The sequence below is a fragment of the Corvus cornix genome, chromosome 3, assembly GCF_000738735.6.
Source record: "Corvus cornix cornix isolate S_Up_H32 chromosome 3, ASM73873v5, whole genome shotgun sequence".
Classification (NCBI taxonomy): domain Eukaryota; kingdom Metazoa; phylum Chordata; class Aves; order Passeriformes; family Corvidae; genus Corvus; species Corvus cornix.
The window spans coordinates 49279036-49293171 of record NC_047056.1 but is presented as its reverse complement, the minus strand read 5'-3'; the positions used below and the strand labels follow the sequence as shown (position 1 = coordinate 49293171).

Genomic DNA, 14136 nt, shown 5'->3' with positions numbered 1-14136 from the left:
AAATTGCATAATTCATGAACATTTTTTATTGAGAAAGAAACAAGGATACTTATCTGTGTTCCTTAGCTTAATGGTGAAAATTTTATTTGATGATACATAACTATGTATGTATGGCCTTGCTTCTTGCCTATATGAACTAGAATTTAGTTCCTTTCCTTGGGAAACCTGTATCTGAAGTAACTCTGTGCTTCCCCCTGCAGCCTGCATGACGTGCTGATGGAGCTCCAGAAGCAGCAGTTGCAGCAGCTGGCTGACTGGCTGACAGTCACGGAAGAGCGCATTCAGAAGATGGAGTCTCAGCTCTTAGGGGAAGATTTGGAGTCACTTAAAAAACAGCTAGAAGAACATAAGGTAAACCTTTTGCCTGTTATGTGATATGTATAGGAGAAGTATTTGGAAGATGTGTCCATTGGTGGATTCCTTAACTGAAAAACTTGATTGTGTCAGAAGTCATATATGGCTGCATTTGGTGTTTGGAAAAGGATGGTGATGGTGTAGAAAGGAATTAGAAGCCTTAACTTCATACTTGAGCACTGCTGACTAGCAGGAACTATTATATTTGCTTCATGCAGTAAATGAAACCTTTAGGGAAAATTGTTACCCTTTGTGCAGAGAATAAGGCCTCTCCTGGTAAACTGTTGGTGTGAGGAACAGTATGAAAGGTACTTTGGACAAACTTGCCCTTAATGACTGGCAGGCATTGCTAAAGTCTGCTTGAGACTTGCACATTAAAATAATGTGGGAGTTAAAATGATCAGGGCCTTCCAAGTCACTGATTCCCTGCTTTTACAGGAATTGCATTCTGAGGGGATGCTTAGACACTGCTTTTTGATGTGTTCAATATTTTGAAAGTGGTTTTTGTCTCAATTGACTTTTTGGGTTCAAGTCCAGCCTTTCTATCCTGCACTGTTTTTTGTGAAGGAGAAAGATGTCCTTTTGATATTTGTCATGGTTGCAGCTTTCCTTTTCATGCGCAGTGCTGAGGTTTGACCTTCTCCCCAGCATGGGACATACCTCACAGAACAAGAACACTGGAGTATTTTTTGTCTGTGTAGTTTCCTGTCCCACATTTGCATTCTTTCCTTTGTTTTCAAAGTCTGGGGAGTTTGAGGCATGTGTTTCATAGAGTAGCTTAGGATATGCTGGGATAAAAAGTGACATTTACAGTACTGTAAAGGTGTGTTGATCTTGCAGAGATATTTTATAGTTGGCTTTAGCCATGGAATCTGTTCTTCTAGAAGTTGTATGAATATTTAAATCTACAGATTGTTTTAAACTAGTCAGGACTGCATGTTTTCTGCATTTTTTGACTTCTTAGGAGTATCATGGTCAGTTATTGCACTGTTGATGCTTATGAAATTATATTGTCAGTTCTTAAGAGATGAATGTTCTTAATGATTTCTGTTTGGCATGCCCTATGTTCCTTTCTTATTAACAATAGCAGCTTTGTGTAGCAACACTTAAGCTCTCCTACCTATAATATCAGACATATGGAAAGTCAATGAAGTTGTCATCTCATTCTCCTAGTCAAGTATGGGGCATACAACTTAAAGCACTCCATCTTTTACAGCATTTCATCAGAATGGTTTGGGGTTCATTTCTAGCAGCCTTTTGCTTACATTTATTCGAACTGTGCAGGGATTCCCAGTGGTAAAATCTGTGCTTAACTGTTGAATCTGAAGAACCCAAGTTCCTTTACCACAGCAGCTGTGATAGTCACTGTGGCCAAAATAGCAGATTAGCAAATGCATTCAAAGTTGGTAACCTCTGATTTGTTCTTGTAGAGCCTGCAGAGTGACCTAGAGGCAGAACAGGTGAAGGTCAACTCCCTAACACACATGGTGGTCATTGTTGATGAAAGCAGTGGGGAAAGTGCAACAGCTATTCTGGAGGAACAGTTGCAGGTAAAATCTTAGAGCCCTCTTTTTTTAAAATTGTAGTATTAGGCAATTTGCATGTAATTGTTAATCAAAATTTTTGTGTTTGAAGACAATTTATCTTTGAAAGTAATTTAAAATAACACTTTCTTGAGGAGTAATAATAAGTTAAAGAATTATTAAATCAGCTCAAGCTAAAACCTGCAACATTGCTTTGCAATTCATGTAAGTTATTTTCCTTAGGAAGTTAAAATCTGACAGGAAAAATATTTGAAGACATGAACACAATTTATCTAGGGAATATCATATGAAGTCTTTTCCTGTCACTTAGGACTGTAACCTGGAGTACAGTGAGTATGAGACAGAATTTTTTCAAGCAGAATTCATGCTACTTTGTTCACTCCTTTTTAAGTCAATCAAATAGCTCAAAGACTTGAGCAAAAGCAGAGTTAGGGCCATTGGTAAGTGTTTTTGAAAGTGTTAATCTCCAGCTCTGGCAATGCAGCAATAGCAGTAATGGATGGGGAAGTAGATAACACTGTAGAAAGTTGTTCATGTGAAGTAGAAATGATGCTTTTGAATATCTGGTTTTGGAGTTACTTAGTGAGGTTTGTGATCATTCCTGAGTGTTTTGTGCTTTTGTAGAGGCTTGGTGAGCGGTGGACAGCAGTTTGTCGTTGGACTGAGGATCGGCGGGTCAAGCTGCAAGAAATTCAGCTTTTATGGCAGGAACTGCTGGAAGAACAGGTGAGCAGCTGTTCAGTTTATCAGAGTGACTGGTCGATTTGTGGAGGGCAAAAAACAACAAGTCAAAAAAGCCCAAACAGTCAAACCGCTGACTGGGGTTGAGCAACTCATGGAAAAGAAACCTTGAAGACCTAGATTTTGTTATTGGTTGTGTTTCCAGTGCTTTTTGAGGACTAGAGTAGCTCTGAAGTGGAAGAGAAGTATTTTTTCAAAGTTTAAGAATAAAAGTTTATAACTCCTTATAAAATAATTTCCAAGGTATCTTGTAAAATGCCCAAGAAGTAGGAATATCTGTGATACTTAAAAAATTCATTGTCATTCTCCTATCTGGTAGTTTTGTAACTACAGAAATCTTCCTAATTAAGGTATATGTGCTTCCAGCATGAACACATGTACACAGTTGTGCAATAGTAATCAATAGATAACTATTTTAAAAATCAGTAACATCGAGCATTTGGTCACTCTAGCAAAGCATGCAGCTTGTTTAATTTTGCTGAGTTCAGGTCAACAGTTGAATTATGAAGAAGATGGCCCTGTGATTGTTTTCTAGCTCTGGTATTGTGTATTTTACATATAAAATACTGCTCAAACACAAATTAACTGATGGCATAAAAAAATATGGTAACACAGTTACATGTGCTGTTTTCCTGCCTAGTACTTGAGGTTGTTTCATTTCTCAGCTTAAAATATGTGATGTTTTTGTCTTTAAAGGTTTTACTGAAATTGGGGGTTTTTTTCTTAATGGATGATATTTATCACTGTAAGCTGTTGTTTAAACAAGGCAGTACTCACAGGTTGTTTAGACATTTGAAAGAAGTAGAACAGTGCTGGTATAGCTACTGGTATCAGTTGTTGCCTGGTTTCTTTGACAAAGATGTTTTGTCTGCGTTCTTTGGGGCTGCATGTGTGTTTCTCCCTTACCCCTCCTATATCTGTTTGTAGTATATTGATAAGCTGAATTTGTAGCTCATGTGACCTTGTTGTTAATATGGACCCAAGGTTAAGATTCTGGTTTATCCCATGCCAAGTATTTGTTTATATATGTTTCTTTAAAATAATGCTTTGCCAACTGTGTATGTGTAACCAGAAAATTGTGTGCTCATGTTTTCTGGCAACTCTTGGGCATGGTAACTCGGAGTTGAGAAATAAGGATTCCCCCAAAATCCTTGCTGTGTATGTTTGAGGTATGGACTTCAAGTGCTCTTATTTTTGATGACACTATGTCATCATGTCAACATGTTTGTCCCCTTCTACCCTTACATTTGTTTGGGGACCATTGCAATACTTTTTAAAAGTGCCATAATTGGTTGGAGCTGAACTTTTGAACTCAGCTTTTTAAAATTTGTGTGTAGCTATGTTGCTCTGTAAAAGTGAAGCAATTGGTGTGTTTAATGTAGAATGTCAGATAGCAAATAATGAGGAAATAGGAGTTTGTTTTAGGTGGTTTAGATGAGCCTTTTTGTACTCGTTCACCTGAACAATGCATTTATTACTAACAGGTTTCAATTACAAATCCTCAAGAATGATCAAGTGCCTTATAAAAATTACTGTCTGAAACTACTTAAAAATTGAATACAAACACTTTGGTAACACAAAAGTAACCAAAACACTTAGTTACAAGCATTTTTTATTTTGCCCAACCACATGGAGAGATGAGCAACAGTGATGCATCAGCCTTTTTGTGGCTGCCTAGAAATCTTTTGTACACCACATTGTCAAGTCAACACAATCCTTACCACTCAGGAAACAAATTCCTCAGTCAGTGCCAGAGACTTCTTAGCACTGTGGTAATTATGTTTCAGTTTTCTAGGGAGAGTTATCCTTGACTGCTGATTTAGCAGAAATTAACTGAATGCATGAAGGGTTTTTGAGCTCCTCTTATGCATAAAATATGTTGGCTGGTATGCCAGCATGATTTTTCCAGAGAGTATGTGGTGTTATAATTCTTTTTTTCACAGCCTCGTGGCATTTCCACCACCATCATATTTCCTGTCTGTATATTTTGCATATTGGTTTACATTGGAAATGTAAACTGCCTTAACCCTGTGGCCCAAAGTTGTTCTAGTAAGTTCTGGGACAATGCCAAAAATATACATCTAGAATGGGGAGCCTAGTGGCTGTTGTGAAGTGTGTTGTTCAAAGAACAAAAAGGTCTGTCCTGCTGTATGATTTGTTTTTAAACAGAGAGGAACAGCAGTACACCAATGGCTGGGCAACTGAGCTTGATAGAGAGGTGGGCGTCCTAGTCGATGGAGATTGCTGTCCAGCTGCAGAATTATGTGGGAACGTAATATAGAATACATAAAATCCTTCCTGGTACTTGATGCCAGTTATTGCTGGTGCTACTACAGGAGTGCTGTGTGGCTGAAGAGAAGTGAGACCCAGGGCAGGTTTCCTAGGAAAAAAATGGAAAAAAAAAAAAGATCCCTGAGTTAGAACTATTCAGATCAGGCCACTCCAGCTTCCAGCAGTTAATGAAATAGGATTTGCTGCAGTTGTTTTGCAGTTGAAAGTAGGTACCATAAACAGGCAGGTGACTAATTAGTATCCGAGTCTTTGATCAACTGCCTGGGCCAAAAGAAATATGAATTACTAGTGGTGTAACTTCTGTGGGAAAATGTTTGTGATAGCTGTGTTTGAGTCAGAGGAAGAAGGGTGGAAAACAAAGCATACATGCTATTTTGACATATTCTAATATGATTTATAAATCCTATGTTAGCTTTATGGTGGATATCTGTTTGCTGTATAAATAATTTTGGGGGAGGTGTGCTCTGGTATATTGAGAAATGGTTATGTTGAAACTGTTTTGCTGGAAGTATTACTTACTTCCCATATCTGATATTTTTGTCCTCTTTTATGTGCTATTTTTGTTAAAGTCAACTGAAATTCCAGCATATAAAGACTGCAGAACTGTGCTTTGAATGCAAAGATCTTAAAGAAGCAATTCTCAATAGCTGTTTGACAATCTTAGTATTTTCTTGTGCTCTTTTTCTTATGATCTGCAGTGCTTATTGAAAGCTTGGTTAACTGAGAAAGAAGAGGCTTTGAGTAAGGTCCAGACAAGCAACTTTAAAGATCAAACAGACCTGAGCGTGAATGTTCGAAAACTAGCAGTGAGTACTGATATCCTGCTCTGTCCCATCAAATCTCATAGACTAGATGAGTGGCAAATTACTAGTTTGACCCTAGTAGGAGCTGTGAATGCATGATACATTAGAAGCCAGGCCAACATTCTTTCCTTGCCAGATTCTTGCGCTTGAATTTAAAAAATATGTATTGCTTACTCCATGGCCATTCCATGTTGGTGTGCCAAAATCTGGAACAGCTACCCTAGATTTTTGACAGGGTTTGGATGTTATTGCAGGCTACCAGTCAGCTGTGCTTTCCAAAGTATAGGTTTGGGGTGTGGGCTTTTTTAAATTTCATTGGAGTAGCTTGTACCTGAACTAATAATTTGTAACTGTTACTAAAGAGATACTGCTGGTTGCTCTTAGCCCTGGAATTAAAGCTTAGGGGAAGTGGAATACTTGACATCATATTTTAATCTTTTCTTTTAACTACAGATTTTAAAAGAGGACATGGGTATGAAACGACAAACACTAGACCAGCTGAATGAACTAGGTCAGGATGTGGCCCAAATCCTTGGAAATGGCAGAGCATCCAGTAAAATTGATCAGGATCAAGAAGAACTAACGCAGAGGTGGGACAGTTTGGTTCAGAAGCTAGAGGATTACTCTAACCAGGTATTTACTTTAGGCTTTATTGCTTTTTAGCTTTTTATATGACTGTATGTATGCAGACTTCACTGTGTCAGCAAAATTGTCTAGGCATCAGGCTGGAGAGGTAGTTGAGTGCTTTTTCACATGGGGCTGACAAAGCTGCCTATGTTGTTGGTCTCCAAAAGCCCAAGTTGTTAACCTGGCTAGTACTATTACTCCTTTCTCACACAGATTAAGCTTCATTTTTCTGATGAGTAAAGCAGGCTGGGCATGTATTATCAGTCAATGCAAATGCCTTTAAATATTGTAAGAGTGCTGGGACTGGATTAAATCTGATACTAAAAGCAAACAAAGGCAAAACCCAAACCCCAGAATAGATAAATAAATGGGAGTTATGCAAGTATTTATGCTCTGTGAGTATGATTTCTCATCTGTTGAACATAGAGTAGTTGTTTGTTTGACATGTAACGATGATAGCCAAGCTGGATTGTTCAATGTTTATTTTAGTATTTTGAGTGCTTGGTAATGTTTTTATTTAGAAAGAACTCCTACTAGATTCTGTGAGAGTTTTATTTGACAGCTTTATAACTCATATGTGCTTTTTTTGGTGATATTAATATGTTGTTATGGTGAAAACCATGGCACTAATTCATGATCCATTTAGGGTATAGTGAATGAGTTGTGCAGTCTGAGTAGGGGTTCTTTTCAGCCATGTGGCTTTAATTTGTTCTTGTGTTTGAGTCAAAGCACTAGAGAATGCCAATTCCTGTCTCCAGCCCTTCACTCCCCTTAAATATCAAGCACATACTTAGAATTTACAGGTTGAGTCTCCTGGGACTTGCCTTATAACCTGATAAAGAGCATGGGAGGTTTCTATTGACTTGAGTGAGTTTTAGGGTCAAAATCACTATGTATCAGCTCTTTGAGATCTAGGCTTGGTTTTATGGAGTGAAAATGCAAAATGTAGAATTGCTATCAATAAACTCCAAGTACCTTGGTTCTTTTTGTGAACAAATTATGAAAGCAAATACATACACATTTTGTTAATTGTAGTTCACTTGGACTTGAATGATTCTAGTTGAACTGAGAATTTTGATGCTTGGTTTCCATCTGTAAAATGAGAATAATGATCTTTTTCTCGGAGTGCACCTGTGATAAAGGTGCTTCATGACAGCTCAGTGTGGTCATTTGGGGGAGTGAATGAACAGGCTTTTATGACTGAATAAAAGAAAATAAGAGAAAGCAGTTCAGCTTGAGTAAAAATGTTACATAATCCTTGCCCTAAATTATTTTGTGTAGGTAACTCAAGCTGTAGGAAGCGTAGGAATGTCACAGGTTTCACAGAAGACTGCTGCAGAAACACCATTGAAGGAACAGGTAGTGGTTAAACAGTCCAGACAGGAGTTGCCCCCACCACCACTCCCAAAGAAAAGGCAAATCCCAGGGGACAGTGAAGCAAAGAAAAAGTAAGTATATGTCACTGCCACTTTCCCTTACTCATTAGATGCTACAGAGACTGTCTTGGCTTTTGATTCTTCTTCTATGCAAGTGAGCAATACTTAAGTTGCAGTTGTGAGGCTCGGCCTGGGGGCTTGACTAGATTACCTCCAGTCATCCCTTCCAACCCTGACAATTCTGTGATTCTCTGAATGGGAATGTAATGTTATATACAGCCTTGTTTTCAGAGCAACAGAAAATCTGTGGCTTCCATTAGTTTAAAAGGAAAACAGGGATGTTTTGTTTCTCATAGAAGCAGGTCTTCAGTCCTTTGTACCTCAGCTCCTTTGCTGAAAATATAGAATTATATTTGCTTTCCTTAGGAAAAATGTCTTTTCATCTTTGCTTAAAAGGTGGCATTTTGATTGATCTATTATTTATTTCTAATCTCCATAAAATATATGAGAAAAATGGAAGAAACTGCACAAAAAAAGAGACTCAGAAACATTTTCCATCTCCCTTGTATTTAGTAGTAAGATTAATATTACACTGGTGTCTCCTTTGACAAGTGTTTCTGGAGTGGCTGGCTGGTTTGCCTATATAGACTCATAGAATGATTTGGGCTGGAAGGGACCTTAAAGCTCATCTCATTCCAACCTCCCTGCTGTGGAGAGGGACACCTTGCACTAGACCAGGTTGTTTGGAGTCCCATTCAACTGGGTCTGGAACACTTCCAGGGATGGGGCATCCATAGCTTCTCTGGGCAGTATCTTGTCACTCTCCTACTGAAGAATTTCTTCCTTATATGTTATCTGAATATACTCTCTTTCACTTTAAAATTTACTCCTTGTCCTATCAATACACTTCCAGATCAAGTCCCCCTCCACTTTTCTTGTAGCCCTCCTTTAGGTACTGGAAGGCTGCTATCAAGTTTTCCTGGAGCCTTCTCTCCTCTTAGGCTAAGCAATGTTTAATAATTTGCATTGAATTTTCTTTATTAACTAGCATACCTAAAATTAAAGGAATTGTTTCAAGGTAAATTAAATGCTGTATGCTCAACATTTTTCTTTTTGTGCTTGGCTAAGGAAATTAGCATTTCCATGAACTGTTACTGGATTAAATCATTGTCAGGTCATTTAGAGATATGATAGAGGCTGCATCAAGACTAGGGAGTCGCTGTGCTAGGTGATGTGTATTTGCACAACGAAGAAGAGATGTTTATTCATTTTTTCTGGAGGATGAATGGAGGTTTGAAGGGGTGAGGAACCTGCCCAAACCCTCTTGAGGATACTGGTCAAACTGTCCAAGCTCTGGTGGGGGTGGTGTCTGTGTGTGGGTGTCCCAGGGCAGTAAAGCAGTCAGCAACACATTTAGATTTTGAGAGCAAAAAAAAAGTTTTATCTGTCATCTGTTTTCCTAGAGTTCAAAACTGCATGAAAAACAGTTTTTGTGTGTTTCCATTTACTTATGTTGAAACCAACAAATGACCAATAAGTGGAATTTTCCCACGGAAGGTTTGAGAGATTGACAGTTGCATTTATTGGGGTGCTGTTATTCCATGTTAGGATTGACACTGTTAAATAGTGTAATTGTAATATGACCTGACTTGTGGTCTGTACAGTGTATCTGTCCATCTCTCAAGTTCTGTACAGTACTGGTTAATTTGAGAGTTGATTGGGGTTTTTTTTTTCATGGTGTCAGGTTGTAGCTTAGAGGTTGGAAGAATAAGAAAGTTGTTAGCATAGGTATGTCCATTGTAGACAAAACCAGTAGGCTATAAGCTAATCTTTAGTCAGGGAAGTGTACAGAAATGTTTGTCAGCTGTCACTGCCTGTGTCAGCTTTTCCTTCACAGAAAATAGTGTTGCAGACTTATGAAACTTAGAACTGCAATTCTTCTTTGTCTTGTTCTTGAAGTTTAGTTCATTGCTTTCAAAATACTCAGCATTGAGAGATCTGTTCTGTAACATATTAAAACAAACAGTTATCGTTTGTATGAAGCTATGTGTAAAAGAAGAAAGGAAAGATAAATTGCCTCATGTATTCTCAATTTGGTCCTGAAGGCTAATACTCTGGGTATAATTTTTATTATGGTAGGCTTTTGGAAGTCTGTCTCCACTCTACTTCCTGTGGGTGGTAATATGAGAAGCATGAATTTTGTGTACATTGTTGCTGGTTTGGGATCAAATAATGTGCTGAACTTTAAGACTTTTGATTTTTAAGACAGAGTGACTGAATGGGGAAAAAATGAAACAAAAACCAAAAAACAAACCACTGTCTGACCTTTTAAACTAGGTTTGATGCTGAAAGTGCTGAGCTCTTGAACTGGATTTCGAAATCAAAATCTGCCATTCAGGCCGCAGACATCAAAGAATATAAGAAGATGAGAGAGACTTCAAGCATGAAAGAAAAGTTGAAGGTAAAATGGGGAGATAAAGCATGTTTCAGTGAATAGTATACTTTGTATCTAAGCTGGCTGTCAGCTGGAGGTGTGAGCTGATCCACATGCTTTGAGGGGATTAAGTCTTTTAGTTAAATAGTTTCAGAACTGGGCATACATGGAAATCTCTGACCAGCTGGACACATTTTTTGCTGGTGGTATTGCATAATCCAGAGGAAATTTTAAAAATGTGTACTACTGCTGTCTCCTTTGGAGTTCTGAAAAAATGTCTGTCTTCAGGATTATTATCTTTTACACTAAGTAGCATATTTTGGTTTCATGTTTCACAGTTGGAAATGGCCTTGATTGACACCACTTATATAATTTTGGTAGAGATAGGCCAGTGGGGTGCTCAGAAACTCCTTGAATCATGCTGTGACACTCCTCAAGCGTTGTATCACCCAGGGTCTAAAGTGGTTTGTTGTTTACAATGCTTGGACACATTGTTTGCTCTATTAATTTTGGAGAAAACCTGATTGTTACAGCTTGTGTGCAATATTGCTGACCTGCAAGACACACTACATAATTTTACAGAAGCTTATGGGAGCTGTGAAATAGCCATTTTATTTTCTATTCCTTCTGTGTCAGGAATGTATTCTTGCCTTTTTCTGGTTCTTGAGCATGCTTAGTTAATGAAGGCTTACTGGAGCTTTAGCAGGACCTGAATCTGCTTTTGAAATCAAAAACAATACTTAAAAATATGTATAAAGAGGCTCCTCCTTAGTGCTGTAGTGCAAAATGGTGCCAGTAGGAATGTTTGGAATGAAAGTACTGTTGGAAATAAAAACCAAAACAACCATCCCAATATTTTATTTATAGATCTTTATGACTGTTTATAGCTCCTTAAAAAAGAGGCTCTGAAATGAACACCAGGTTCCCATGAACAGTACTGTTTTTAAATGATTGGACTGTAAGTGGATAGGATAGAGTTTGTTCTTCCCAGCTGTGCAAATAAGTGCATGTTTCTGAATTTACTGTAGCAAGTCTAAATCAGAGTAATGACCTTTGACATGAGGTTCAAAAGATTTTAGTTTGGAGATACTTCGTTGTAATCACAGAGGATATTGAAGTTGTGGTTTTGTGGCCAAGGAGCTCATGTTTCCTCTGTGGATGTATTGTACCTATTGACTCACAAAGGAATATTCACCAATATGTATAACTTGTGGGAGGACCTTGATCCTTTAAAAATCTTGGTAGTCAGAGAATTTCCCTCTCCAAATCTTTGAAGGAGAGTAAAGCACTATAGCTTATGAGAGTGGATTACTAATGTGCTATACTTCTTGCTGTTTGGACTTCTAGGAAACAGCTCTGTTGTTCCCTTCTACTGGAAATCACAGTAGAAACTGTAGAAATGAAGACTATTAAGAAGAAGGTCTTTTCTCCACTGGTTCACATTAGAGAATTACAATTGAATTTTTGATCACAAGTGACTTGTTTTAGCTGTTGTCCCAATATCTTATTTCACATTGTGGGATCATCAAGCTTTTAAACAGTATTTTATTCCTGGTGCTGTTGTACTGATCTCTTGCATGCCTGGTACTTGTGAGAGCTAACTCCTTTTGTATTTGTTTTCTGAAAAGCAGACCTAACATGCACCTCAGAACGTGTTGTATCTAAGAAAACTGGTTGTGTTTTGGGTAGTAGTAGGAAAGAGACATTACTTGGGGGAAAGAGGGAAGTCAAGGAAAATAACCCTTGCTGCCACTGTATTCTTTTGGGATTCACTTTGAAGGTGGTTGAAAAGGAAAGAGCTGAAAAAAGCCAGAAGTTAGGTGAGCTGAAACGAAGTGGACACATTCTTTTGGATCAAATGGGAAAGGGTAAGCAACTTGAAGGTCTTTCTCTTTTGTGATTTAATCAGTTGAGTTGCTGGGAAAGAATATTGAAATATATTACCTCCAGTTAAGCACTGCTGTTTATTCCTTCCCTCTCCCTTAATTTTCATTCCTTCATTAGTCATTGTTACTGTTACTAGTTAGTTATGTGTTTTGTTTTTATTAAAGCTTTTAGAAAAGCAAGATTATTATTGATTAATGTGCCTGTGTTCATTTGCAGTCTTTTAAGGAGTATTTTAAGAAATTATTTCTATTTCAGTAACAATGTCAGTTACACGCTTTCGTGGAAGTAGTTTGATTTTTAAGTAATAGTTTTAAAACATAATTGCTATAGAGAAGTGAAAATTTTGAAGCCAAGTTTAAACTTGATACTTATATGTGTATCTCTTTTTTCATAGTTTTATCTATTGTTGTAAAAACTGTCAGTGTGTTTTTCATGATAGAATCACAATTTATGGCTCAAAGGCAAGAGAAGTCTATATGATTGGGAAAATGATTGTCAGTTAAAACACTTATCCAGGGAAACTTGTAATTGACATCTATGAAAGTCGAATCTTTAGGCCTCGCCAAAATCTTGTTTCATATTGAAAAAAACTCCATCAGTGAAATGATACCTCTATAAAAGGTGTTCATATCATCTAGAGGCAGTCTTTTAGGTCTTCTATGCACTTGACTTGTGGTGAAGTTATCGCTGGTAGCATTCAGACAGGAGAGAGGATGGTGTCACTGTCCTGCATAATGACCTGCATCCCTTTTGGAAACTGCTGATTTCCATTGGATTTCTCAGCAATTCTCATTTTTTGCAGTCTGATGCTTTGCTCATATGCCCCAATTTACTAAGCATGTCCAGTCCTCCCCTCCTTGCCTACTGCAGCTGAAGCTTTTTACAGTGGGTGCCATTGCCCTGAAGCTGATGGCTGAAAGCCGTTGGTTCGACCTGGAGTTGGATTTATAAAGATTTTTAGATGTTCTTTTTTTCAAACCTGAACAGAAATCCTCCCTCCTTCTTTCTTCTACAAACCCCTTTAGCTGTGATAGGTCATGGCTATGAAACCAGCATCTGTTGACCGTAACGAGGAATGCATAGTTGAAAAGCTGCTTTGTATCAGAAAAAAATAAGGTCAAGAATTTGCTTTCTAATTGATTATCATCTTAAAGTCTGGGATCTATAGAAAATAACCAATCTACAGCCCCTAATTTTGTTAGGGTCTGATAATATGTTCTGTCCAGCCCAGGCCCAAGCCTTTTTCCAGACCTAGGCCCAGCGACACCTGCGTAGAATACTGCACAGCACTGGCACGTGTGTGCCTACATCCATTTCCATCCTGGGACGTGTACAGGCTGTGCCATAATGGCAGTGACTGATCCTTGTGTTCTTGCTCCTCCCGTAGGGCTGTGGCTGCTGTGGTGTTGGTGTGCCAAGCCTGTGGCCAGTGTGTGGGCACAGGAGTCTATGGAGCAGGGTCATCAAGTGCTCTTGTAGAAGCTGCCTGGCTGCCCTGACCAGCACTTTGGGCTCTACTTGTGCTAGAGCAATTCAGCAAAAAAAAACTTCCATATGTCTTTCCTCAAAATTGAAGTATCTCACTCTACATTTCCCTCGAAATATAAAGCTGAAATGGTGCTAGTAATAAGTATAGATTTATAGATATTGGACTTGGAATCAAAGCATTTTGTATGTTAATGTGAAAGTGCACCTGTATTTGAAGAGAGGAAAGGTTAAATGCCTGTTAATGAAAATGTGTTGCAGTTAACATAACAATAATTTGTATAATCTTTGTAGAAGGACTTCCTACACTGGATATAAAAACTGTGATGGAGAAAATTTTGTTGGGGTGGAAAGATGTGGTTCAAAGTCTAGAAGAAGTGGCCAGAAAGATAAAATACCAGGAAGATATAAATGCTTATTTAAAGGAAATGAATGAGCTTGAAAAGACTCTAATTGAGAAGGATGACTGGCTTAAAAATGACGCTTCTTCAGCATCCCAGTCCTCAGCAGTCCTGAAAGACTTATGTCAGGTAAGTCTGGCAAAACTTGTTGATTTTGATTGGAAGCTTGAAGTCAGAAGCATAGGATGCCCT

General features: G+C 38.1%; 1 protein-coding gene across 4 annotated transcripts in view; it reads left to right on the top strand.

Annotated features, from left to right (window-relative positions):
* Positions 1 to 14136, top strand: part of UTRN (utrophin) — a 356530-nt gene that overhangs the window by 83945 nt on the left and 258449 nt on the right. For all 4 annotated transcript variants that reach the window (XM_039567915.1, XM_020583681.2, XM_020583682.2 and 1 more), the window contains 9 exons: positions 201 to 351; positions 1785 to 1904; positions 2523 to 2624; positions 5630 to 5737; positions 6188 to 6367; positions 7643 to 7809; positions 10075 to 10198; positions 11952 to 12039; positions 13838 to 14073. In XM_039567915.1, coding sequence (XP_039423849.1) covers positions 201 to 351; positions 1785 to 1904; positions 2523 to 2624; positions 5630 to 5737; positions 6188 to 6367; positions 7643 to 7809; positions 10075 to 10198; positions 11952 to 12039; positions 13838 to 14073 — 1276 coding nt within the window. The remainder of the gene's footprint in view (positions 1 to 200; positions 352 to 1784; positions 1905 to 2522; positions 2625 to 5629; positions 5738 to 6187; positions 6368 to 7642; positions 7810 to 10074; positions 10199 to 11951; positions 12040 to 13837; positions 14074 to 14136) is intronic.